The following is a 25,771-nucleotide window of genomic DNA, read 5'->3' as shown; positions in this document are numbered from 1 at the left end:
AGGTATAGGTACTCTATAAAGCTTGGGATCAATTAGAAGTACAACTATCTATCTCTTCTTTCACAAAGGTATATGTGGGGGCATTTCCATGGAAAGTTCACCAAATCAAAAAAGTACAAATAAACTCGTATCTCATTCTGTACCGACATTATTTGTAAAAAAATTTTAAGACTTATACAATTTAAAAAATTGACATTCATCTTTATGTAAAACCTATTAAAATCAGTATCTTGGACCATCGATGCACAATCGAAAAGTGTTAAAGAGAATGCCCGAGAATTACAAAAACAAAACACATTACATGTCGCGCGCATGATGATATGGGAAATTTATATTCGATTAGAGAATTTGATGGTGGTTCGATCCCACGAATGCTTGGTATTATAATTATCTCCTGTAGGAAAGTTGATTCATCTTTCTTACATCCCAGAAAAATTTCCCAATCTCGGTTAACATTATATTTTTAACCAGATACTTCGGCTGATTAAAAAAAACTGGTAGTTTTTCCATTAAATACTCTTATTAAATTAACTTACTCTCTAAAACCTTATCATCGATTATAGTCACTTATTTAGTGAATATATGGCCACTTAATTACTATGCAAATCAAAAAACAAAATAATACTTATTTATGTTTTCGTACGAGCGTCATGTCACGCTCCAGATTGGAAATGCCCCATATGTATGGAATACGCAAATTTTTCTTTAGGGACCTTTGGGTGCTAATTGCAAATTTACCTTGAGGGAGATCAGTTCAGATGGATTAAAGACAAAATATTTCTTGGGCAATTTTGTATAAGAGAATACAATTTCAAGGAATTTCTTGTATAGCTAAATAGATTTTAAAGATGCAATGTCTGCAAGACTGTATTCTGCCTTCTGCTACCAATACCAAAATTTTTGAGAATTTTAAGCTTACTTTTATTTTTGGGGTCTTGTATAATGGGGAAATACTTTCATCTAGTGCCTCTTATTAATGCTTTTTGGGAACTTATTACTTGTTAAATTAACTTATCCTAAAAGGAAGTTATCAATCAAAAGAATGTCACTCCAAATTCTCTCTTACAATTTTGACAACCGATGCCATTCAGACGCACAAGATAAAAGTGCAAAAGAGAATGCCAGAGAATACCAAAACACAATTCAAGTCGTGTCCATGACGCGTTCCATTGATGTTCGACTTGAAACTGGGATCGAGGCTCGTATCCAAAATCAAAACACAAGTCGTGTACTTGGCGATATGGGCTGTTTTTTTTTTTCAAATCAAAAGGGTATCACAATAAATTTTTTGCACAAGTCGGAAGATATATGTATCTACAAATCTACGTAGATGGTTGTCACATAAGTCTGCAAAGACGATGACGAAATTAAATGAAAGGAAAAATATTGATTGGGTATGCAAATACTACTGGGAATATGCGATGCCCCCAAGGAATGCATTTGTGAAATTCTCTTTGCTGAATTATTCATGCAAGATAAATGCTCTTCGAGGAGAAGGACGTCGTATACGTATCCATTGGCGGCGAGTGGGAAAAGGTAATGCCCAGCCCTTGTGAAAATTTTAATAACATTAACAAAACCAAAAATTCCCAACAGCTATATGAACATAAATATTTTTCCCCCATTAACGCTTTCTTTTCCAGATGATTTTTGTTTAGTGAAGTACGTGAAGAATTGCAAAGCAAACAATTTTGCATGCAACAAAAGAACGTTGGAATGGTACACATTGTCACACCACATTTTATGGTTTATAATTGATCTTGTACACATATTGCTATCAAAATAATTGTTTTGAAAGTCGGGCTACGAAGTGGGAATGAGTTGCAATACAATCAAAGGAAATTTTCTTCAACAACAAGCTGAAAATGACTTTAAAAAAAATTCAATCGTTCGGAATATAAGGGGTTAACACTTCAGCAACTGTCTAACTATAATTTGTATTACCATTAGCAGTGGTCTGCTACGGCAAGGCCCTATCTCTTGAGGATAGTAAAGTTTAAAGCTGATGCTGTAAGTCTAGCAGCAGACAAGAAAACCTACTTGTCTACACACATTATATCAGAAATATATATTATGATCGCAATCCCTACCTGTGGAACCGCCACGAAAAATAAACCTGAGTAATCAGATTCAACTAAACGGATAAAATGTTATTGTATTGGTGTTCCGACCACTGGATCAACGATCTACAGTGAAGATCTGCAATGTTTTTAAAATGGATAAACTATTAGTATATCACCGTTTAATAGCCATACTCCCCCACTCACTATCTGGCGTTAATTGTTTTTTTTTCCGATTAACTTGAATCTAAATTGGATCTTGTAATGGTTGAAACATATACCATGTACTTATACCACTCCAGTATCCACAAAAATCCCTTCTTAACTGTTTTGATTGTGGCAATCAACGATTCCATTTGAGTGCTACCCTTGGGGCTTCTTCCATTGGTTTCGACTCCAAAAATATTTTTGTATATGTACCATTGCATGCCCCACAAATCAGAGCCGCATGTTTCGGCAGAAGATCACATTTTGATGTTATTCGATTTTTATATATTTGAATTTTATTGCTTAAACTGTGTCTTGACTCCGACTCTGAATGCGAGATCATCACAACAATCCCTTCAACAATGTTTCCCCTCTAACAAAGTTTTTTAATGATGTCGAAATTTTTGTAAGGAAGGATAGGTAGTACCCCAAACTAAACTAAAGATTATTTTGCGGGTACTACCATATCATATATATTGTATGAGTATGCTGTGTCTTCGACTTCGGGCGAAAGACTTGGAACAAGGCGGTACGGTACGCCTTTGATGGGCTTCATAGTACGAGTATACGCATTCGCGAACTACAAGATCTGATCTGATCTGGTTCTGTGTGATATGAACGAACCGAAAATTCCATTCATTTATTGGATGATGCTTGTCTCCGGAATAGAATTCCGTATTGGATGTGGGGTAACCTGAGCGCCAGCGCTCCTTCTTAAGAGCCGCAGTCTCTGTTGGTCTGTTGGTCAGCAAAATGCTTAAATATATATCAGGTAATCTATGCTTCAAATGTATATTGGCAGCTCTGTGCTTTAGAGTGCTGCTTCTTTAAAATTATACATAATTGTTCTATCGACCGAATAACGTTACTTACTGCCGATATTTTTCGTTATTTTGCGGCCAATCCCATTCCAATGAGCTGCCACTTTTGTAGCCGGACATCAAAAGACACCATGTCTAATCCACTTTATGTTTGCAGGAGCACCCGCGAAAATATCATCATCCCTCAGACGTCACCACACGGCAGCATCAACATTGGGAACTGGATGGCAAGGCGGCTTATCTATTTTGGAATACATTTGTTCAACATTTTTACGGCAGCTGCAACATGAAAATGTCAATTGCAGCGCCATGTTTCATTAAAGAACTGATTAGATACTTGACAAAGACAAAAAAAAAAAACTCTGCATATGTTTTTATTTGATAATTGGTAGCATTAAGTACTTGTATCGCATGAGAACAGTCGTCTAGGACACGACGTCCTTGCTCCCATCGCTTCTATATGACACGGCACATTGATGCTCGACACGCACAAGCGAATGCTGCAAAAAAGAATGACTGAGAATTGCTAAGGTAAAGTACAGAAGCACATTGAAACTCGACTCGAGATGCACAAGCGAAATTCTTGAAAAGAGAATACCCGAGAATACCCCTGCCCATCGCTGGATATAAATATTTATGTACCATTTACATTCCACCTCTGTCTATAAGCTATAAAATAACTTTCATATGATTCGATAGTCACTACGCTGGTTTTCATCTCTTTGGAAATCTGACGATTCTACTTGGAAAGACGACTTTATTTGAGGCCACTGGCGACCAATACCACTCTTGAACAGTTTGTCCAATAGAAGAAAGATTACTATTCCTGAAAAGGTTTTAACAACAATTACCTCACGATGCACTTGGCCACAGCGGAGTTCTTCAAATTGGAAACGGAGCGGGGGGACAAATGGTTACTGAAAGTGACAAACGATGTTCAACTTTCAGCAATGCATTTAAGCGACACATGATATAATATTATAGCATGATATAATTATAAATATTTCTTTGGTTTCTTTGCGCCATAAAAGTATCTAGTTTAGTGGGTATCATATATCGGTGAACATTCCAATAAACCGAATATGGTATACAAAAATAACTTCAATTTAATTGCACCACACAATACACACACTCCCTAAAAAGCATCTTATAATCCATCCGTAATAAGTTAAAATGCAAAAATGCAATAAATGAAAGACTCTGTTCGTGAACCGATGAAAGTGCTTCTCCGTCCACTAAGGTTTATTAAAATACACATAATATTCGATTGAAACTAAATGAGAAAGCGGTTCCCGGCCTTATATACCTACTATATTGTGTTGTATTGAAAATCGAGACTGGTGCCAAAATAATTGCTATTCTATCAACGTATTTTTATTTTGATGGTGAGAAACTGTCGTTTGACCACTTTACCCGTTGTCCGGCATTTTTTTTTTTTTTTGGTCTATTTGTCAGTTGGCGACCCGTTTGGCAGGATGACCACGAAATAGTTAGCTGTTAGCTTAGCTGTGATAAGGGGGTTTTTTAGCCAATAAATTTATTGGCAATTTGTTCCGTGTAAAAATAAATGTGCAGCTGTCATAATAATAACAAAAATCCCTGCAGTGCCCGAAATCTCCACAAAAGAAATACCTGTAATGGTTTTGTTGCCAAGACTTTAGACTAAATTAGAAAAAAGGCTTGGGCAAAATAATAGTAAGAGAAGTGCCAGCAGCCATAAAAAGCAATTAAGGTTGTTGATCCAGATCAAGAATTACCATAATCTGATACTGGGAAAAAGCTCAGCTCTCTCTGTCTCTCACTCTCTCTCTCTCTCTCTGCATATATCTATCTGTTACGTACACCTACATGAATACAATATACCCTTGAACTCTACGCCGCCGAGTGCCGGGTATAAAAAAAAAACATCTGCAAAGCCCCCTTCCCACACTGCATACAAAAATACATACATACATATATGTAGATATGTATATGCTTGCTTAAATTAGTTCAGTATGGAAAAAGTGCGATATCCAAAATACATACAGGTATGTACAATCCATACATATGGTATGCATGTATGTACGAGTACTTGTACATACTCATAGGTAGACCCGGCACAAAAATAGCGCTATTGGCGTGCTTTGAGCCACTGACCGCACAGCGTAAGCCGGCACCGGACTGCCGATGCAGTGTATGTAATAAGATATGTGTGTCTGCAAACAGCACCAACAGCTAGTGTTGCCCATATAAAATAAAACTCGGTTCACAAATGTGACGTAATATAGCGTAAAAAACGGGCCTGCATTCGCCAATACAACACACATATACAAACAATCTATGTATGTACATGGATATCCCCGTACATCCACGGATGCTGTGCTTTTTTGTGTGTGTTGTTTGCCATTTGTCTCTCTCTCTCTCTCACACACTCTCGCTCATCCACCCACCTATTGGACCAGACGCATGCGCACGCGACCGTGACTGACTGTTGAATATCACAGCTGTAACTGTGACTGCTGATGAGTAAATGATTAAACAGCTAGTTGCTGATCGTTGTGTAGCCAGGGTGGGGGTAAGAACTTTTCCAGAATTAGTTAGGCACTTTCCTGCCACTTAGCCATTTAATTAAACTTTGGTCAGCCCAGCCAAGTACGACATGGCTCTTAGGTGTTTCACACATTTATTGTTTATTTTTGCCTAATGAAAGATCAACAATACGTGGAAGCTGTGATCCTAAAGGGATATAAATAGATTGTAGCAACTTAGTAACTTTTGCCGCTGATATTATGATTAAGCGAAGCTGTTTCGATAACCAAAGAAGAAAGGATTTTGAAACCCAGGATCAGCATCAATAGAACCTAATAAACTGTGGAAAAACAATTAACTTTTTGTTTCCTAAAATAATCAAAACAAACTCTTTTAGACGCTGTCGTTGTTTCGTGTGACTTTTCACTACGAATTGCATTCATAGAATAAGAGCGTTTCTTTCGCTTTCACTTCTTGCTTATTCAGATTTTTTACTAGAACCAAATGTTAATCATTTCTGTGGCAAAACAAACAGTTGTGACCATGACAAATTTTTGGACTGAGTACTTTAATGGACAAAGAATTTTGGTGTACTTTTTTAAGTGCATTGTTAACTTTGAGAACTCAAATATATGTGTGTACATATGCTTGGTTTATTCATTCTCATTAAAAGCAAACCATAACCTGTCCTAACTACGAACGTATGTATGTACGTACGTATGTATGCATGTTCATATGATGTGAAGCAGCGCTTACCTTCGCTTGCAGATACATACATATGTACATACATACATACCCATATAAATACCATTGGATTTACCAAAAACTAAACACAGTGGAATAATTATTTCGTGTGCATATACGAAGAGAAAAATAACAAAAAAAAAAACTAGCAAATTTAGCTCGCAAACGCTAATCTTCTCTGAAAAACAGAAAAATAACCAAAAAACCTTGCGCGATGTTGGACGCTACCGCTATCTCTTGGTTGAATGTCAGCACACACACAGCTATACAGTGTTCATATATGTATGCATAAGTGTAGGGTATGTATGGACCCCAAGCATACATCTTCATATGCAGGGTATATTCGATGGAAGGTAGGACATGCCCGGCCACGAATAGCCTATTTTGTGAGCCATCCACATATGGATGAGTCATCATCGAATCCTTGTCAACTCTCTCCTGGACTGTCTTACCCTTTGCTTAATATACCTTGTCTGATTGTTTGTATGTACGGATTGCATATGAAACACGTCTTGAGCGTGTATGTATGTATGTATGTGGTGTCGCTTCACCCCCACACACACATACAAACATACATACGTACGTAATACTAATTAGTTTTGTTACAGCACCGTTGCGTGTTATGTTTTGCATTTCATTTTGTTTTGAAAGCTCCTAAAGCTGTGCTTTCGTGAGACTCAACTGGAGAGACACGCAAATACATACATATGTATGTAAGTGCGAGTGTATGTATATGCAGAGACAAGGCGGCAAAGCGAATGTACGAATGTCTATATGTAAGCCAAGAGTGTGCGATTGTGTGTTTGTATGTATGTATATGCGGTTAGCACAAAATCCAGCGAGAAAGAAAGAAACAACCAACCAACAACACAGGCACAGCACAGCACGGTCAGGCTAGCGTCTGGCGGCAGTGGCTCGGGGCTCTGGCTCTGTATGTATGTACGAGTATTAACTTCAAAATAAAGTTCAGTTTAAGCTGGAGCGCAGCGCAGTCGTCGTCGTTTGTTCGTAATGGTCGGGTCGGGTCCGTTCGGCTAGTTCCTATATGTACGCATGGTAAGCACGCGTTCTCATTGGGGGTCTCCTCGTAATCAGTGTATCAGCGTCTCAGTCTCTCAGTTGTTTCGGATTTAGCTGTGTGTTGATAAAGCGTAGAGCGCCTCCTATCCGCGCCCTTAGACGTCAACAGTCAGTCATCCCAACCAGCCAGTCCCGTGCCAAAAACTGTGGCTGTGATTTATGTATTTACCCAAAATGTGACCGAGTAATACTTATAATCCATCCATCCATACGAAAAAACGGGTTCAGTTTTTTTTGTTGTTTCTGATGCACTTTGATGTATACAAAAATTTGAATGTTGTCTATGCATTACGTGCATTCATATATGCATGTATGTATGTACGAAATGCCAACTCTTACGTACTTGTCTGTGACTGTGTGTGTGTGTTTGAGCCGCCGCCGTCACACACTATCAAATTTACACCCATACTTACACCCACAACCAACAAAAAAAAGGTGTCATTGTTGTTGCAGCACAATTAGTGCGAAATCTGTGTGTCTGTGTGTGAAAAAATAAAAAAAATCTGTGTATTATACAAACAAATGATACATACTATGTACGTACATACATACATAGATGTATGTACATACCACCACCACTCGCAAAACTAGAAGTTGAGCTGTATGTTGTATAAAACGCGAAATGGCACAGTGAAACAGAAACCGGAATCAATATGCGGTGGGGATTGTTATATTGTTAAAGAGTCGTCTCCTCCTCGTCGTCGTCGTCGTCGCTGTTTCTCCTTTCCTCTTGGCCATTGGTGCATGCGGATATGCCTGTCTGCACTTGCTGCGCCTCCTCTTCCTCCCACGCTCTACATGCATAAACTTTTGGTCACATAAATCTCACTGTACCGTAGTACCAATACATATCTACGTGCCAGCGGTAGTACCAAAAATTTACGGTACCACCAATTTATCGGTAATAAATACCGTCCATCCGTCATGTGCATCAGAGGGGCACGTACATATGTACCGTACCGTATGTATCAAATCTTTCTCTCTCTGTCACTCGCTCTGTGTACAATCCCAAAACAAAAACAACAACAAAAGCAACAAAAAAACCCCAAACGGGACGTGCACAATCGCATAAGGAATGGGGGAATGGAAATCAAAATGGTTATGTCAGTTCTTCTTCGTATTTTGATTCCTCGCTACTTCTCCTTTCACATATGTATGTACATACATACATATATAATCTACAAGTACTCTCTGTGGCAGTGGCATGCGCAAGCATTGTACCCAGGGCTTTACATGTTGCACATATTCTGAATAATCGAATAGAAGTCCCACACTCGTGCACTCGTAATTTATACGTTTGCCAGGCATAGGGATCGGGAGGGGGCTTGAGCGAGAGAAAGGCTTTTGGGTATAGCGCTGTAGCTCCTCTGTGTACAAAATGAAATATTTCCAGGGTATACTACATATTAAATTAATGATATTCAGACATGACTATGCTTAGTCATTGTTTATAAGCCTCCCCATCAGACTGCTGCTGCGGTTCTGTTGCATCACCAAAGACAGAGAGAGAATAAATATATATTTACTATGTACATATATTCGAGAGCTTCACTCAATGGGAATCACCTTCGTGGTGAAAACTGATAAACAAAATAAAAAAAAACGAAAGAAAAAACTGCAACTGAAACGTTTTATCATCACTCCCGGGGGTCATGAATCAGCTCAGCAGAGATGTGCGACTCCCACTCAGACAGACGCCCGCCCACGTTGCACGTTTCTTGCAGTTTAAAGCACAGAATAATAATGGATGGACTAAGATTACGATTAAGGCTCACTCCTGCGTTTATTTCTATTCTATTTGCAGATACACCAGACACCAGAGCCCACAAATAGTAGATACATGAGTACGGACACAAGAAAGGAACACGGACACGGACGACACGCTGCAAAAGGACACTTCAGGAGAATAAAACTACCCTAATAAAAACCCCAAAAAAAAAAAAAAAAATCACCCGCTCCGCTCCTTCGGCTGGAACGATAGTTTTATAATGCATGATATAGGAGGCAGAACAACAACAACAAGAAACATCCTCCCAATCATACAGGAGCAGGGCAGAAGAGAGAGTCCTGCCAGAGAGCCCGCATATCGAAAGCACTGCAAACAAACGCTACCGAAAGCAACAGCAACAACAAAGACTAGGAGCAGCAGCAGCAGCAGCAGCAGCAGCAGAGCTCCTTCTCCCACGCATCCTCCACCAGCAGCAGCAGCATATGCAAAACTCAATAGAGTCTATTTATGTACATTTAATCGAATGGCACAGAGCTGTATATATTTTTTATTAGTTTTAGTAGTCCTAAGCCGAAACACTAGTAGTGCTCATCGATATAGCGAAAGCGTAAGCGTAAACGAAACTCAACAACAGCAACAAATTAATGCAGCACGAAGAATACTCAACAGCAGCAGTAGCAGCAGCAGCAGCAGCAGCAGCAGTAGCAGCCAGAACGAGAGCAATGCGGCGGCTGTTAATTTGTCCACTCAAACCCAAACCACTTACCACAAGGCCAACGCCGCGAGGTTCAACACTCACCCTGACTTTGACTCTGTCTCGGACCTAGCAGAGAACTTGCAGGTCATAAGTAATACTCATTTAAATGCCAGTGAACACGAGCAGCAGCAGCTGGAACAGCAGCAGCAGCAGCAGCATCTCCTCAATGAGAACGATGTGTTTGGCCCCTACAGTATTCCGGAGGAGGCAATCTACACAAATGAGTTTGCCGTACACATTCCGGCTGGCAAATATGTGGCCGATGCCATTGCGGACAAGTATGGCTTCGTGAATCGGGGTCAGGTATGTTGACGACTCGGTGGCGCCTGCTAGCAGCTAAACCCACATTTTATTATCACTCTGTCACTCTCTTGCTGTGCAGATTGGAGCACTCGACGATTATTATGTCTTCCATCATCATCGCGTCTCGAAGCGTTCATTGCGTTCCAGTCACAAGCATCAGAGTGATCTAAGATCCGAGAATGAGGTACATACACAGGACATTCACATTGATTTTCCCTTGCTTAAAGGACGAAAATGTAAACCCATTTTGGATTATTTTCTTTGATAGGTTAAGTGGCTGCAGCAGCAACATGAGAAAGTACGACGAAAGCGCGATGGTCCCTATCAGGATCTGCCCACCTACAGTCCGTATAATGTTTTGCGTCCATCCAGCGACTATGCACACGACGAATCGCATCTTTCTCCATACTCCCCAGAGCCGCATCTATCCACGCATTCGCCACGCCTGGAGTATCGTGATGTTAGCTCGCATTCCATATTTCCGGATCCCTTGTTCAAGGAGCAGTGGTATCTGGTGAGTAAAGTATGTAAAATCCATATTCTCTCACTTCAAAATGCATGCCATGTTTTGTTGTTGTTGTTAAATGTTTGTTTGTACCCTCCCCACCCCTCAGATATATATTTTATTCCTTTGGTACGAGTAGATATAGATGTATTTGTACATGTTGCTCTAACCAAAGCGTAGATCTCTTAGAATCAGTGCTTGATAAACTTACATTCGAATTAGTAGAAGTTAGTGGCAGCTCTTGCGCTTCCTCTGAACAGCTGCTGTGGCTTAAACTTCCTGAAAAGTATCAGCTGCAGACAGCAAGAAGAAATATAAAAAAGCAAGCTATAGCCGCAGTTGTGACGGAAGTCGCCTGCTGTCGACCTATTTAATACCCTACCCTCCATTTTAACGCTGAAATAAATCTAATAATTTGTATTAAATTCAAATATATTTAAATTACATTAGTGCATAAATTTTGCACGATATTAAAAATATTTTGTAGGCCTGGGGTCGGCTCCATTGAATTTAAGCTAAGCAACATTTTTTTATTTTGCAAAATACATTCAAAGGTTTTTATTTTGTCCCTCTGTGTTATGATAAATAATAAGGATGGCCTACGCAAAGAAAACAGGTGCATACAAATAAAAAAATAAATATTATATGAGTGCCAGATCCAGGAGGGTATTAAAAAAGTCGCGCCAAAGGCAAAAAAGAACAGCAATACTTCTGTCACTTGTTCGTTTCTTGTTGCTGGCTGGCCTGCTGGCTGGCTGGCTGGCTGTCTGCTGCTGCAACTATTTACTGACATTTTGCAGAAAAGGAAGCCACAGCTGCATGCCAGTTATTTGTAGCTTATTTCAAACACTGATTCTGTTCCCTTGTTGTATTTTTCCGTTATGCATACGAGTATATCCTAGAGATGTGAGATGGTTTTAAAATTTTAATCCACCAACAAAAATTCCACTAATCTAATTGCGGTTTTATTTCTGTTTTTTTTTTTTTTGTATTGTTTCCGCTTCCTAACAGAATGGCGGTGCCAAAGATGGCCTGGATATGAATGTGGGACCTGCCTGGCAAAAGGGTTACACCGGAAAGGGTGTTGTCGTGTCCATACTGGACGATGGCATCCAAACAAATCATCCAGATCTGGCCCAGAATTATGTAAATATGCTAATAATAATATGCCATGTAAATATTTATGCTCTACTCTAATGGCATGGAATTTTGTATTTTGCAGGATCCCGATGCCTCATTCGATATCAATGGCAATGACTCGGATCCCACGCCGCAGGATAATGGCGACAATAAGCATGGCACACGCTGTGCCGGCGAAGTGGCAGCCGTCGCCTTTAACAATTACTGCGGCGTGGGTGTGGCCTACAATGCCAGCATTGGTGGTGAGTACATCATTGAGATCCTTCTGGCTTATTGTACTCCACGCTTTGTGCTTGCTCTTTAGGTGTGCGCATGCTCGATGGCAAAGTCAATGATGTGGTGGAGGCGCAGGCCTTGAGTTTGAATCCCTCGCACATTGATATTTACAGTGCCTCGTGGGGCCCCGAGGATGATGGCTCAACGGTGGATGGACCTGGCCCGTTGGCTCGTCGCGCCTTCATTTATGGCGTGACCAGCGGACGGCAGGGACGCGGCTCCATATTCGTTTGGGCCTCGGGCAACGGTGGCCGCTACACCGATTCGTGCAACTGCGATGGCTACACCAATTCGATCTTCACCCTCTCCATCTCGAGTGCCACGCAGGCGGGCTTCAAGCCCTGGTACTTGGAGGAATGCTCCTCAACGCTGGCCACCACCTACAGCTCGGGTACGCCCGGCCATGACAAGAGTGTGGCCACCGTCGATATGGATGGACGTTTGCGACCCGATCATATTTGCACAGTTGAGCATACGGGCACCTCGGCTTCAGCACCGCTGGCAGCTGGGATTTGTGCACTCGCACTGGAGGCAAATCCAGATCTCACCTGGCGGGATATGCAGTACCTGGTGGTGTATACGTCGCGACCCTCACCGCTGGAGAAGGAGGGCGGCTGGACCCTGAATGGCGTGAAGCGGAAATACAGTCACAAATTTGGCTACGGACTGATGGATGCCGGCGCCATGGTCACATTGGCAGAGCAGTGGACCTCAGTGCCGCCGCAGCATATATGCAAGTCGCGCGAGAATAACGAGGATCTACGCATCGAGGGCTCCTTTGGCTTCACCTTGCCCACGCACATGGATGTGAATGGCTGTGCGGGAACGATCAATGAGGTGCGGTATCTGGAGCATGTCCAGTGTCGCATTACCCTGCGCTTCTTTCCGCGAGGAAATCTAAGGATTCTATTGACTTCGCCCATGGGCACAACGAGCACTTTGCTGTTTGAGCGACCGCGGGACATTGTCAAGTCAAACTTTGACGATTGGCCATTTCTCAGCGTGCATTATTGGGGCGAAAAGGCCGAGGGACGTTGGACCTTGCAGGTGATTAACGCGGGCCGTCGTAGGGTCAATCAGCCGGGCATACTATCCAAGTGGCAGCTGATCTTCTATGGCACATCCAATCAGCCCATGCGTCTCAAGTCGGAGCTGCTGAATGGCAATCCACAGATGCGTAGCCCCATTGGGGGCGCCAATCCGTTTCTCTTTCCATCCGCCTCGAATATCGGCCAGCCGGCCAATGAGGGCGGCAACTACAACACCGACAGCTTTGCCGGCTATCTCAACTATCAGAATATATTCACCAGTGCCGGATCGGACCCAGAGCCGGCCACCGCAACGCTAGATGGACAGAATGTCACGGCCGCCCAGCTGAAGGGAGTGCCAGGCGATGCCAGCAAGATTGTGCTGTACTCCTGCGATGCCGAATGCGATTCCCTGGGCTGCTATGGCCGTGGACCCACACAGTGTGTGGCCTGCAGTCATTATCGTTTGGACAAGTAAGCAAGCAGCAGCCGCAGCCGCAAAATCGTACTAAAAGTATATTTAATTTAATTAAAATTATTTTTGTTCTATTTACAGCACCTGCGTGAGTCGTTGTCCGCCTAGATCTTTTCCCAATCAAGTGGGCATCTGTTGGCCCTGCCACGACTCCTGCGAGACCTGCGCTGGCGCCGGACCCGACAGCTGCCTCACCTGTGCCCCAGCCCATCTGCATGTGATCGATCTGGCTGTCTGTCTGCAAGTCTGTCCAGATGGTTATTTTGAAAGTAAGGAAAAGAAAAGAACATCTTGTGGGGTAAATTGTGGGGATCAATTATGATTGGAGGGGTGATCTGTCCAATCAAAAGTGTATGAACAAATAATTGAAGCCACACAAATTGATGTTTAATTTCCCACCAGACATCCATCATTCAATTCAAAAGTCAAAAGTGCAATTGAAGCTGTAATTCGTTTATACTCGTAATTGAATCATTTTGTGCATTGTTTTTTAAAGCCAAAGTAATACCAATACCCAGAGCTGAAAGAAGACAGACAGAAGAGAGAGGAGAGAGGAGGATGCTTTAGTATAGCCATCTCTTTTCTTTTCCTGCTTCTTTGCTGGCATGAAAAAGAGTTTGGTTGTATAATTCAAAGGGCTATAAACACAGTCCATATAGTCTTCTATTTATATGCAAAAGAAAAAGCTGCCAAATGCTGCTAGAACCTCTCTCTCGCTCTACCCCTCTGTTCCAGTGTGGCTTAGCAGCAAAGCTCCCATCAAAGACGCGACAGAACTCTCAAAAAATTCCATGAAAACTCTGACCTTGTGTGTTCTGTACATTTTCCTCCGAAACAGATAGCAGAAATCGAACGTGCGCTCCGTGCGAACCAAACTGTGCCTCCTGCCAGGACCATCCCGAGTATTGCACCAGCTGTGACCATCATCTAGTGATGCATGAGAATAAATGCTACTCTGCCTGTCCCTGGATACATACGAAACGGAGGATAACAAGTAAGTAGCGGCGGCCAGGCTCCTTGAAATATAAATTTTAACCCCGCTATTCCCGATTGCCTATGCCCCATAGATGTGCCTTTTGCCACACGACATGCGGTACATGTAATGGCCCAACGGACCAGCACTGCATCACATGTCGACCAGGTCGTTATGCCTGGCAAAACCAATGCCTTAATAGCTGTCCGGATGCATTTTATGCGGACAAGAAGCGGCTGGAGTGCATGCCCTGCCAGGATGGCTGCAAGACCTGCACCAGCAATGGCATATGCTCCGAGTGCCTTCCAAATTGGTCGCTGAACAAGAAGGACAAATGCATTGTGGCCGGTAGTGAGGCCTGCAATGAATGTATGTCAAAATATATGATAGCTTTCCTTTATCTTTCTTCACTTTTTTAAATTAATTTTGTCGTCTCGATCCCTTGCAGCCGAATTCTTTAGTCAGATTGAGGGCCAGTGCCGTTCCTGTCATGCCTCCTGCGAGAGCTGTAATGGTGCTCTCGATACGAACTGCATGTCCTGCCCAGCCAATCGATTGCTGGAGCTGAGCCGATGCGTGAGCGGCTGTCAGGATGGGTTCTTCATGGAGACGGGCGTCTGTTCGCCCTGCCTGCACACCTGCAGCCAGTGCATATCACGCACCAATTGCAGCAACTGCTCCAAGGGCCTCGAACTGCAGAATGGCGAATGCCGCACCACCTGTGCCAATGGGTAAATATTTAATGTTTTTATTGTTTATTTAATGCATTCCATTTCGCTTATTAAACATTTTATGCATCTGTTACAGCTACTATAGCGATCGGGGCATCTGTGCCAAGTGCTATCTCAGCTGTCACACATGCAGCGGACCACGGCGCAACCAGTGCGTCCAGTGCCCAGTCGGCTGGCAGCTGGCAGCCGGCGAATGCCATCCAGAGTGTCCCGAGGGCTTCTACAAGTCGGACTTTGGCTGCCAGAAGTGCCATCATTATTGCAAGACATGCAATGGTAAGTGCAATGGAAAATTCTGTTCTCCTCTGGAACATTTTGTTGATAAATTGTTTGTTCGCAGATGCCGGTCCTTTGGCCTGCTCCTCGTGCCCGCCACACTTTATGCTCGATGGAGGACTGTGCATGGAGTGCCTTAGCTCACAGTACTACGACATTACGACATCCACATGCAAGAGTTGCCACGATTCGTGCCGCTCCTGCCTGGGCCCCGGCCAGTATTCGTGCAAGAACTGCGCACCGCCCCTCCACTTGGATCAGTTGAACAGCCAGTGTGTGCCATGCTGTAAGCAGAATCAAACCAGCACAAACGACACCACAATATCAGCCGAATGTTGCCATTGCGACAAGGACACGGGTAACCATCAGCCAAACAATCAGATTAAAATCTCATAATTCTCGAGTCCTATTCGTTTTGGCCTGCAGGTGAATGCAAAGCTACCTCTACGGGCGGCAAACGGCGCACAGTCATTGGCAGTGGCAGCATGTACAAAAGCGGCGGCGATGCCGAAGCTGATGCCCAGCTTGGCGGCAGTGAGGGCAATGGCAATGAGTTCCTTGTGCGGCTGGACTCTCCTTTGACAGCCATCACGGCCATTGCAGTGGCCATTTGTCTGTTGATTATCACCATATTTTCCATTATTTTTGCTGTTCTACAGGTAAACAGAAATCGATGAATCATTGTTGCTTTGGTAAATTAATTTTCGTTCGTTCATTCTGCAGCGCAACAGCAACCATGTAACGAGAAATTCTGTAAGATACAGAAAGATAGCCAGCAAGTCGTCGGGGGGCGGTCGTCGCAAGAACAATGCCTCAGCCACAAAGACGAGTAATGAGGCAAGATTTATATTTAATGTGGGCGAGGACGATGACACCGATGAGGAGGATGATGCTGATAATACGGAGGATGATATGTTGGATGTAACGGCAGAGGTGAAGCGGATCGTTTATGACCCCAAAGGCACAATACATGGGAACGAATTTTACATTGAGAGTACAAAAGATATTGATGCGATTGAGTTTCATTGCAAGGGAGGAGGCGCCACCGCCACCGCCCCAAAGAGAAGAAGTTGCAATGAATACGGCAATGGAAATGGAAATAGAAATGGAGGAGAACCAGATGATATTATGTCCAACAACACGTTTAGAGATCCGGCAACAGCAACAGCAACAGCAGCAGCAGCAGCAACTCCAAGCTGTAGCAATAATATCCTTAGCTGATTGATTGATTGATTGATTGAACCCGCAATTGACAACGCGATTTTCTCTTGGATTTCTCTTGCGCGCTCCCTCTTTCTCTCTCTCTCTCCCTCTGGACTAGTAAATTTTAACAAAAAACAAAAAAACAAACCTTACTTTGGAGGTAATATAGCGAAATCGAAATATTTAACATCCAGAAAAACAAAACAAAAAAAAAAACAAAAAATGATAAAAAATTTATATGTGATTGTGAATTGTTTTTATATATATATTTGTAAATTTAATGTTTGTATTAAATTTTTATGAAAAATGTTATGTCAAGTTGAAAAAACCAATTGTCGTGTCGTTGCCCTTCCTTCTTTCAGCATCTTCGGCATTGTGATCGGGGGGGGGTTCATTCGATTCAATTGTAGATTATCTCCTTTGCTATCAAAGTCACGTCACCAGAAATACCTAGACTTTCTCTTTGCCTTACCTTCGCGAATCTTGTTTGTATAGCTCGCACGCACCTTGTTTTTTTTTTTTCTTTTTTTTTTTTTGTTTAATTCGAAATAAGATCAACCAAATTTTAAATTTGGCTGTGGCTTTCAAACTGGTTTTCATTACGATCTAAACTGGTCATAAAACAAGACCAAAAGTTAACCAAAAAATGTGGCCAGCAGTCAGTCATTGCTATGGAATGCTTTGTATAATGATGTAAATGCCCTCGAATAATATTGAATTGCTGCTTAAATTTGCCATAAACGAAAGGATACATGCTAAAGGAAACGAAACGATTGAGTAGAAGATTAAATTGGGCTTTAAACAAAGACTACAACAAACTATGAAATTAAGAAATATGTGGAATATTCAAAGCATATTGAGCTGCGATGGCAGTCAACGACAGACGAAAATAATAGTTGTAAAGTTTATATTATTATTTTGATTAAATTATTGCATCCCTCATATATGGAAATGTTTACTAGCCAGTATGATTATGTGGAAGATGCTTAGGATTTTAATGGTGCTAAGCAGCTCTTTGGGGCGTTTCTTGCTATAGACTGCAGGCCATTCACATAGTAGGAATCTAGAAGGAACGTCGTATCCATAATAGTTTCACGAGAAGGTGTTTTCTACACAATGCCCAATTATTGCCGATACCATCTGCAAGATTTATCTTCCCTTTTAGTATATCTGCACGTTTAAATAATACAAGCAAAATTCCATATATATTTGATGTTGTATTTTGTAGAAAATACTTTATTTACAAAAGTACAAAATATAGTTTTAATAATTAAAAAAAACGGAGATTGTTTCTTTCGATATACCCAATCGTATTCATATTTATTGAGTACGGGTATTAAATTTGAATGTTGTTTTTGTTTATTATAAATTCGTAATACTTCAGTTATTCTTCTGTATGTCGCTGTTCAATGTTTTTTTGTTTTTTGTTTCTATGCTAAATGTCTGTCGTGTCTCTTCCTTTGTGGTTTTTTGTTTTTGTTTTCGAGGAATTATTATACATACTACTAAAAGGTATCGTATCAAAAACGTACATAATTTATACATAGGTAGGTATTGGAGAGGTATTTTACATGGATAATATGTATATGAACGCTCATTAGATCTATGATATAGTACAGTCGCAGCACATGAGCGAATAGTATAGGCATGTGACCATCTTTTCATCACCATCATTATTATCAATATTGGCCTTGGTTTTATAATCGTACGTCTTGCCATCCAACTGATCCTTTTCAAGACTCTCAGTGGCCTTCTTCGAGGCCTTTTTGCGCTTATTCTTGTGCATCAGTTCATTGCAGTTGCGCTGCTGCACCATCTCATCGATCCAATCGAAATCAGTGGTATTCCCCTGAAAGCGGGGAAAACTGGAGATGCTCTCAATTGAATTGATATCCTCCTGTGTAGCAACAATTATGAAGGTTAATTTTTAAAGAGTCTTTTTAGCTACTTTAAGTCGCATACCTGATTGTTATTGTGATTCTTGTATTTGGTTTTTTGGGGTGAGGTTTGCTGCGAGTGCGATGTGGCTGGCATTTGCTGTGGTTCCGCCTTGCGGTTTTCCTGTGGCGAGGATGTCGTTGCTATCGAAGCTGTCGTTCCTGCCGAGCTGTTAAGTGCCAATTCTGCCTCGGCTGTGGCCGAATGATGCCCTGGCACCTTGGGCAGATCTTCGGGACTCACAAAGTTGTGCTGCCAAACAGAGCGAAACAGATGGGAAATTATAATTGATGGCTGGCCCATTACAAACTTTAGCGTTTAGCTTACCAAATTCTGCACTTCAGCTGTGGTTATAACATTGGGCGAGGTCATGGCTTTTGTGGACGGTGTCGATGGTGTCTCAGAGAGTGGACTGTGCGGCGGTGTATCTGCAGCTCCTGGCGAAGCTGGCAATGTCGCAGTCTCCGAAAGTCCAACTAAATCATCAATGGAAGTGTGCTGATCGTGTTTCACGCTTTGAACGAGTGAGCAAGTGGCCACAATGCTCAGCGACGATGATGGTGTTGTGGGGAGACCCTCGGACATTGGGCTGAAAGATTACGAATACATGCGATCAGAGAATCTGCTGTTGCAACAATTGCGAGTGCGTATGCCATATGTGTGTGCAATGTGATTAGAGACATGGTGTCAGGTATGGTATGGTATGGGGGTAGGTACAATTGTTATTAGTTCAAATAATTCGAATGTGTATCCCATGGGCTACTGTATGGGGGGGCGTGGGGTGGGGTGGGGTGGGGCATGGCATGCATTTTGCATTTATATTTCTGTATATTTTCCTCCAAATAAAGCCGCCTCTTACTTACAAGTCAATCAGCTCGGTCTGTGCCTTGCTGCCTCCCAAGGACCACACCTCGCTTTTCTTTTGCGGACCCGAATACGAGACGTTCTTACTGGTGGTGCTTAGGCGGCCCTTGGGATGGTGAGATTTTCTGCCTGGTATCCACAATATGCGCATACCAGAGGATTTTTTCTTCGAAGCGTTCGACGCCATCTGAAAGTCGGTCACGAAATTCAGAAAAATGTTTTTGTTTTTATTACAATTTTTGAAATCTAGGACTAGCGCACTCGGACGGCAAAAATGAAAGTTATATGTGGAGGGTGGGGGGTGGAGTCGAGTAGAGTTGGAGTTGGGCGGGGTAAATAAAACGCATACAAATAAACATACAAGAGAAACATGATTCCATGATATCTTTGCTTATCAGTGAATGAACCCAAAAAATCGGAGATCTTTTTTTGGTTTCTTCTTCTGTGGAGTTTGCATAATTTTTGTGTGGTACGAAAAACATCTTACTCGACATTTTTATGCCCATGTGCGGTTGGGTTCGGCTGGGCTCGATTACGGGTGGGTAACGTAACAAACAGATATACATACAAATATTTATATGAAAATGATCTCTTTACTTATCGGAGGAGCTGTTGACGCTTTTGACAAACATATTTGCACATACACTTGTATCTGGTTTCACAATTACTGAACTGGACTGTGGGCTAGCTAACCGTTTACGTTTATTAGTTGGAAAGAAGTTATGGCTGCACAAACATAACACATATAGCACATATAGTAGTATTATAAATAGTGTACAGTACATACATACATAAAGCAAGGTAAGGTGGTTGGTATTATACAAAGAAAAACGGTAATTTCCCAATCAGAACACGTACTTTAGCCTTGTTACGAGTTCCATTTCACATTTTCCACCAAAGTGGGTCGAAAGTGAAATTGAGATAAAACTCACAGATCTATTAAACATTTTAAGACAATTTTGGCAGTTAATTAATATTGAGTGGGAAGGCTAGTTTTAGTAAGTAACACTCTCATGGGCATAAAAGCCTGGCCTGGCCCGAATTGACCTTTAAATTATTTAAATGGGTTTTTGGTTTTATTTTTTTTTTTTGTATCAAATCAAAGCCAAGATTCACGCATCACACACACACGCAAGCTAGCAGCACACACAAAAACCAACACATTTACACAATGGGCTGTTGGTGCGTGTGTGTGTGTGTGGGATACAAGGCAAATTGCTTTGAGGGGATTACAAACAAAATTAGATAAGACACACAAAACTATACGCAAATAGCTCACCTTTATACCACCAAGATTTCAAACTGAATATCACTTTAGCTTTAACTCAAACACAAACTACACACAATACGCTGCGCTGCTATATGTGAGAGTGTGTGTACGGCCGTGCTGCGATTGTATGGGAGATTCGGTGCCTTCAAAAAATGGCAGAGATTCGTCTTGATTTTCAATTTCTTGTTGTCCCGACAATTTTGCACAATTGGCTGGTATTAAGGGGGGAATGAATGGAGAATTATCTGCAACACAAACTTTACATTATTCGAATTTGCCGACCGTGTGTGCACGAATAAACAATAAGCCAGTGTGACCGCTTATCATTGAAATACCGTCTGACCCTCAGAAATATACCGAAATATACCTTGTCACTGTTAAAATATACCGTAAATATACTGACGGATGCGTTGATATTCCTCGATTTTGATATTCCGCTTAATATTACCAGCTAGCTGGGACTCTCAGCCCTAAACAAATAATTTAATCCGATAGATACATAAATTTTCTACAAGATTGGCAAGTTTTCAGAAGTTCTTTTTATTGGATTATTTTCATATTAAGGTTCAAACAAAAACAACATAAAACGAATGTGACGTCGTTTTGTGGCGCTGCCAGACTCGTGCAATTCGTAGTTGCTGCGGGCTGCCATACCATGATATTTTGTGATATGAAATTCGTCAATTTTGATATTCAGTTTAATATTACTAGATAATTCGAGCCTGAAATTACAAACAATATCTCAAGTCCATAATATCTTACGGGAACGTCGCAACCATGAATCTACGTTACCGTAAGATACATGCTGCCACACCACGAAAATGGGGGGAAAGTCACCACGAAAACGCTCTCTTCACCTCGGAAAAGAGAGAAAATTTTAAAAAACCACCACGAATTGAGAGCGAAAAATGTCAGTATTTTTGGTGCGCTAAATTGAGTTTGGCGGTCAATTTGAAATGTGTGTTAATATTTGGAAAAATAACTTGATTTGTTTTGTCTAGTGACCTCAGAAACCGAGAACCAGTAACCAGTAAATAACAAAAAAAAAAAATTCCTCGATTTTGATATTCGATTTAATATTACTAGCTAGTTAGCCCTTTAACCCCAACTTTATGCTTGCGTATGGACTTTTGTATACCTTATTTCCTGTAGTTGATGTTAAATTTGTTGTTCAAAGCTCCATTGAACCATTAATATTGAATTTGTCTTAGATTGACATGTTTTTTTTTACCTATTAATGTAGACAAGATGCGTTGATTTGATATTCCCCAATTTTAAAAATTTCCACAGGTTTCGTTTGTTTTTTGTTTGTTTTAAACAATATCTAAAGGTAACATTTTACTAGAAACAGAAAAGATGGAGAGGTGCCACATACACACATAGAAACTGTACATCCATTATTGATAATAGCTACAAGGTATGCATGTCCACTTGCTTTCCTGTGATCACCTATCTAGTATCGAAGATGCGGCTGCTCTTGATATCCACCTTAAACTGACGGGACCATTCCGCCAGTACGTCAAACTGCAACAAAGCAAAGAAAATACAATTCTAGGCTGGAGGAGGATACAAATGCAGGGCTTAGACTCACATCACGCTCCATAATGTTGTCACAAAAACTCAAGTCCAGCAGCTGCAGCTTGGGGCAATGCACCAGAATGCTGAAAGAAAGAGCAGCAGTAAGTTTGTGCCTCAAGAGGAGAATCGAGTCGAGTGTATATGAAAACTCACTCGTAGACACGTTCGTGCGTTATATTCAATATGCCCATGAGATCCAATTGCTCCAGATTTTTGCCCAGCGTCGCAATGTGTATGAGATCCCGCTCGGTGGTGCCACGCACCGCCGACAGAAACAGTTTCCTCAGCTTGGGACAGTTGGACAGCAGCTGAAACAAGCCATCTCCCAGCGATGCCTCACGCAGGCTATAAGACAGGAGGAATACAACACATGAATGCCAAAAGACTGACAGGCAGTAGCTTAACAGTAGCACATACCACCAGCCCAAATCGAGCTCCTCCAATTGACGGCAGCGAGATATGGCCAAGAGACCACGGGCCGACAGAAAGTGCGCCTTCCACAGATCCAGCGATACGAGCTGTGTGTTATATGTGGCCAGATGATCGGCCACATCGTCCATATTGACAGACACACCGCAAAAGGCTAGATTCAGATGCTTTAGCTTGCGATTGCCCTCGAGCATGCTGAGCAGCAGCTCTGTGTCGAAGGCCGTTTGGAAGAGATCAAGACGCTCCAAATTCTTGAGATTTGCCAGACAGGAGAAGTTCAAAAGCGGCGGATCAGTGGCACAATTACGCAGGCTCAACTCTAGCAAAAGAACGAAACGTATAAACGATGGGAGTCCATCCAGCGAAGGTAAGCTAGCGGAGACTTACCAATCAGATTATCACAGACTATGCCCACATTCTCAATGCAGCTGGCGTTTAGAAATTTACAAGAGTTTAGCCGCAGGTGGGTTAGATTATCGCCGCGCTGGGTTAGAAATCTACAAAAGGAATGATATTTTTTATGATATTTGGCAGTTAGAATTTTTCCTTTTTCCGCATACTTTTTGAATTCGGTGGGTGAGATTTCGTTGGAGCCACCGCACCAGGAAAGATCCAGTTTGCGCAGCATGGTGGCACGTCGGGCCAGCGTGCACAACAGCTCTGAGCTGGCCACCGGCCAATAGGGCTTCAGGTTGAGCTCAGCATAGAGCAGTGGATGCGTGGATATGTCATAGAACGTGCGCGACACGCGGCCCACACGAAACAGTGACTGTAGGTCCAGGTAGCTGAGTATTTTCAAGATGATCTCAAATGGCAGATCTGTCACACACATGCCAAGGGGCATCTGGCTGCTCTCTGTGGCTGCTGCTGCTGCTGCCAGTGGATCCTCCAGGCGATTGTCTAGCAGAAATTTGCCCAGATCATTGCTAATGAACTCGTGCAGGCTGGTGTCAGTATGCTCCCTGCAGTTGGGCTTGAATTTCAGCGTGCGCAGCTTGCAGCTGATGGGTCCCCCACTGCCGGCCATTTTCGAGAGCGCCGAGAGAGGCTTGTAGACGCGCGCCTGCTCCTCCAGAATGCTTTGAATGAGGCGCCCGGAGACGGTACGTCCGCACAGCATAATGGCATCGATTTCCGTATAGTAATTAAGCTGGCTGTGGTTGAAATCAATGCGCAGGGTTCTGTTGTCGGTTGTGGACAAAGAAAACAGCAGTTAGTTGATTATCTGCCCACGATTGAGTGCAGGCTTTGGGTTCATACTTTGTTATCATGGTGGTCTTTTGTAGCGGCGGCGCAAAGCGTCGGGAGTTACGTGACGTTGGTGCCAGATCGGTGTCCAAGGCCTCCCAGAGGCAGGTCCAGTGCTTGGTCAAACCATATGCCCAGATGCGTATCACAGCGCCAGGATTGAATGTCTCAAAGATGGCCACCTCCGTGGGCACCACATAATCCTCAAAGTACACCACTGCAGCCAGCAATCAGAAATGTAATCAAACATTGTGCATACCTGCGCGCTCAGCCAGAACTTACCAATGTAATCGTGTGTGGCCAGCCTGGGTAGATTTTGTGGCTGAATCTCCCGTGTGGCCGATGGTGCACGTTGCCACCAATCGCCGTAAGTGCGCTGTGAAGAACACTCTTGAGTGCATCATGCAACGAGTATGGTGTGGGTGTGGCACTTACCATGGTGAAGGTCTCTGGGTAGTCGCCGTAGGCGGGGAACTTTGATGGCCTGCCAACCACATTGGCCGCCGTATACGAGATGCTGTACTCGATGCCATACTGTGAGCTGAAATCCAGAACACCGAGCACATACTGCTCGAGATAGTAGCCCTGATCCGATGGCTCTGGCTGCATTTTGCTGCCGCAACCAAACCAGCCACTGTACTCGCGCTGGCGGTGCGTTAGCATGGTCGAGAAATCGACCTGGGCATCGAGTTCCGTGTCGCTGGAGCTGGAGGTGGAAGCGGAGGCGGAGGCAGAGGCTTGGGCAAGTGCCAGCAGGGACATAGCACTGTAGGCCAGTAGCCGTTGGCCGAAGGTCAGCCTCAGTGTATCGTTCGACAGCAGTAGCGACCCCGCGTATCGCCGTCTTTCTCCTTCCACGTACCAGGGCAGGCGTTGGGCATAACCGAGCCAGAATCGTCGTTGTGGTTGCTGCTCCTCCGCCTGCTGCTCCACAAGGTTCCGCCTCCAGCTGAATGGGCCAAGGGAAATGTTGGCTCTGGCTTTCAGCCGCGCCGCTGTCCTTGTAAATATGCTGTCCTTGCCCCTGAGACGGCTGTGGCTGTGGCCAGTTTGTTCACGTTGCTGGGCCAGAACTCAATGTAAATTGGGAAAAAAACGTCGTTGTGTCCTCTCTCTCTTTATCGCTGTTCGCTGATAATCCAATTAGACCTTCCCCTTTGCAATGTATTTTGTGTTGTTTTGGGGGGGCGGCAAAGGTATCGTCTTGTTCTTACATATGCTTGCCGCTAATTATGCCACTTCCCTGTCTGAGTGTTCAGTTTTGTGTGTTCCTTATTTTGTGTGACCTTTGCTACAATAACAATTTGTATTCTTTTTTAATTTTAAGCAAATTAATAATTTTTTTTACTAAACGAAATGACAACAACAGTTCCAGGGCTGCAATATAAAGCGATACAAAATACATCGTTATCGATTAGCGATGGGCTTATATGCAACGTTACGTCCGACACATCATGCAAAAATCACTTTTTAAAATTGCCCTGTCGTTTTCTGTTTACAAAACTATTTGATATCTATTTAAATATTTATGTAAAAAGCAATTTATTTATCTAAAATATAATATAAACATTTTAAACGCAAAAAGAAAAATATGTGTGATGCTAGACCATCCATAACGAGTGCAGCCA

At 42.5% G+C, this 25,771-nt stretch overlaps 3 protein-coding genes and 1 long non-coding RNA gene across 5 annotated transcripts; 2 read left to right on the top strand and 2 right to left on the bottom strand.

The window, feature by feature from the left end:
* Window positions 1–7,099: 7,099 nt before the first annotated feature.
* Window positions 7,100–9,425, top strand: LOC111065244. The gene is made up of 2 exons (XR_002606971.2): window positions 7,100–7,396; window positions 9,225–9,425. It is a non-coding gene; the product is annotated as an uncharacterized LOC111065244 (long non-coding RNA).
* A 206-nt stretch (window positions 9,426–9,631) lies between these two features.
* Window positions 9,632–17,073, top strand: LOC111065245 (furin-like protease 2). The gene is given in 16 exon segments (XM_022353307.2): window positions 9,632–10,209; window positions 10,289–10,393; window positions 10,478–10,553; window positions 10,626–10,723; window positions 11,726–11,860; window positions 11,937–12,096; window positions 12,159–13,632; window positions 13,715–13,902; window positions 14,472–14,597; window positions 14,600–14,627; window positions 14,701–14,975; window positions 15,055–15,337; window positions 15,414–15,613; window positions 15,678–15,971; window positions 16,040–16,272; window positions 16,337–17,073. Coding segments are annotated over 16 exon segments (4,710 nt in total). The 5' UTR covers window positions 9,632–9,672; the 3' UTR covers window positions 16,835–17,073.
* A 1,032-nt stretch (window positions 17,074–18,105) lies between these two features.
* Window positions 18,106–20,923, bottom strand: LOC111065249. Of its 2 annotated transcripts, XM_022353315.2 has the most exons (5): window positions 20,898–20,923; window positions 19,618–19,805; window positions 19,082–19,343; window positions 18,779–19,006; window positions 18,106–18,713 (listed from the first exon to the last, which is right to left on the bottom strand). In XM_022353315.2, exons 2-5 carry the CDS (start codon window positions 19,803–19,805, stop codon window positions 18,420–18,422), a joined length of 972 nt encoding a protein of 323 aa, XP_022209007.2. In that variant the 5' UTR covers window positions 20,898–20,923; the 3' UTR covers window positions 18,106–18,419. The 2 variants fall into 2 exon arrangements, with proteins under 2 accessions (XP_022209007.2, XP_022209008.2); XM_022353316.2 differs by lacking the exon at window positions 19,618–19,805 and having other exon boundaries at window positions 20,898–20,914.
* Window positions 20,924–22,143: 1,220 nt separating this feature from the next.
* Window positions 22,144–25,513, bottom strand: LOC111065239 (F-box/LRR-repeat protein 4). Its single transcript, XM_022353296.2, has 9 exons — window positions 24,579–25,513; window positions 24,426–24,519; window positions 24,156–24,360; window positions 23,456–24,076; window positions 23,283–23,392; window positions 22,884–23,214; window positions 22,620–22,811; window positions 22,480–22,549; window positions 22,144–22,412 (listed from the first exon to the last, which is right to left on the bottom strand). Exons 1-9 carry the CDS (start codon window positions 24,903–24,905, stop codon window positions 22,338–22,340), a joined length of 2,025 nt encoding a protein of 674 aa, XP_022208988.2. The 5' UTR covers window positions 24,906–25,513; the 3' UTR covers window positions 22,144–22,337.
* Between the last annotated feature and the right edge of the window lie 258 nt (window positions 25,514–25,771).

The sequence above is a fragment of the Drosophila obscura genome, unplaced genomic scaffold, assembly GCF_018151105.1.
Source record: "Drosophila obscura isolate BZ-5 IFL unplaced genomic scaffold, ASM1815110v1 contig_73, whole genome shotgun sequence".
In the NCBI taxonomy this organism is placed as follows: Eukaryota; Metazoa; Arthropoda; class Insecta; order Diptera; family Drosophilidae; genus Drosophila; species Drosophila obscura.
Note: the sequence above shows the minus strand (reverse complement) of the source record. Positions and strands in the feature narration are given on the sequence as shown.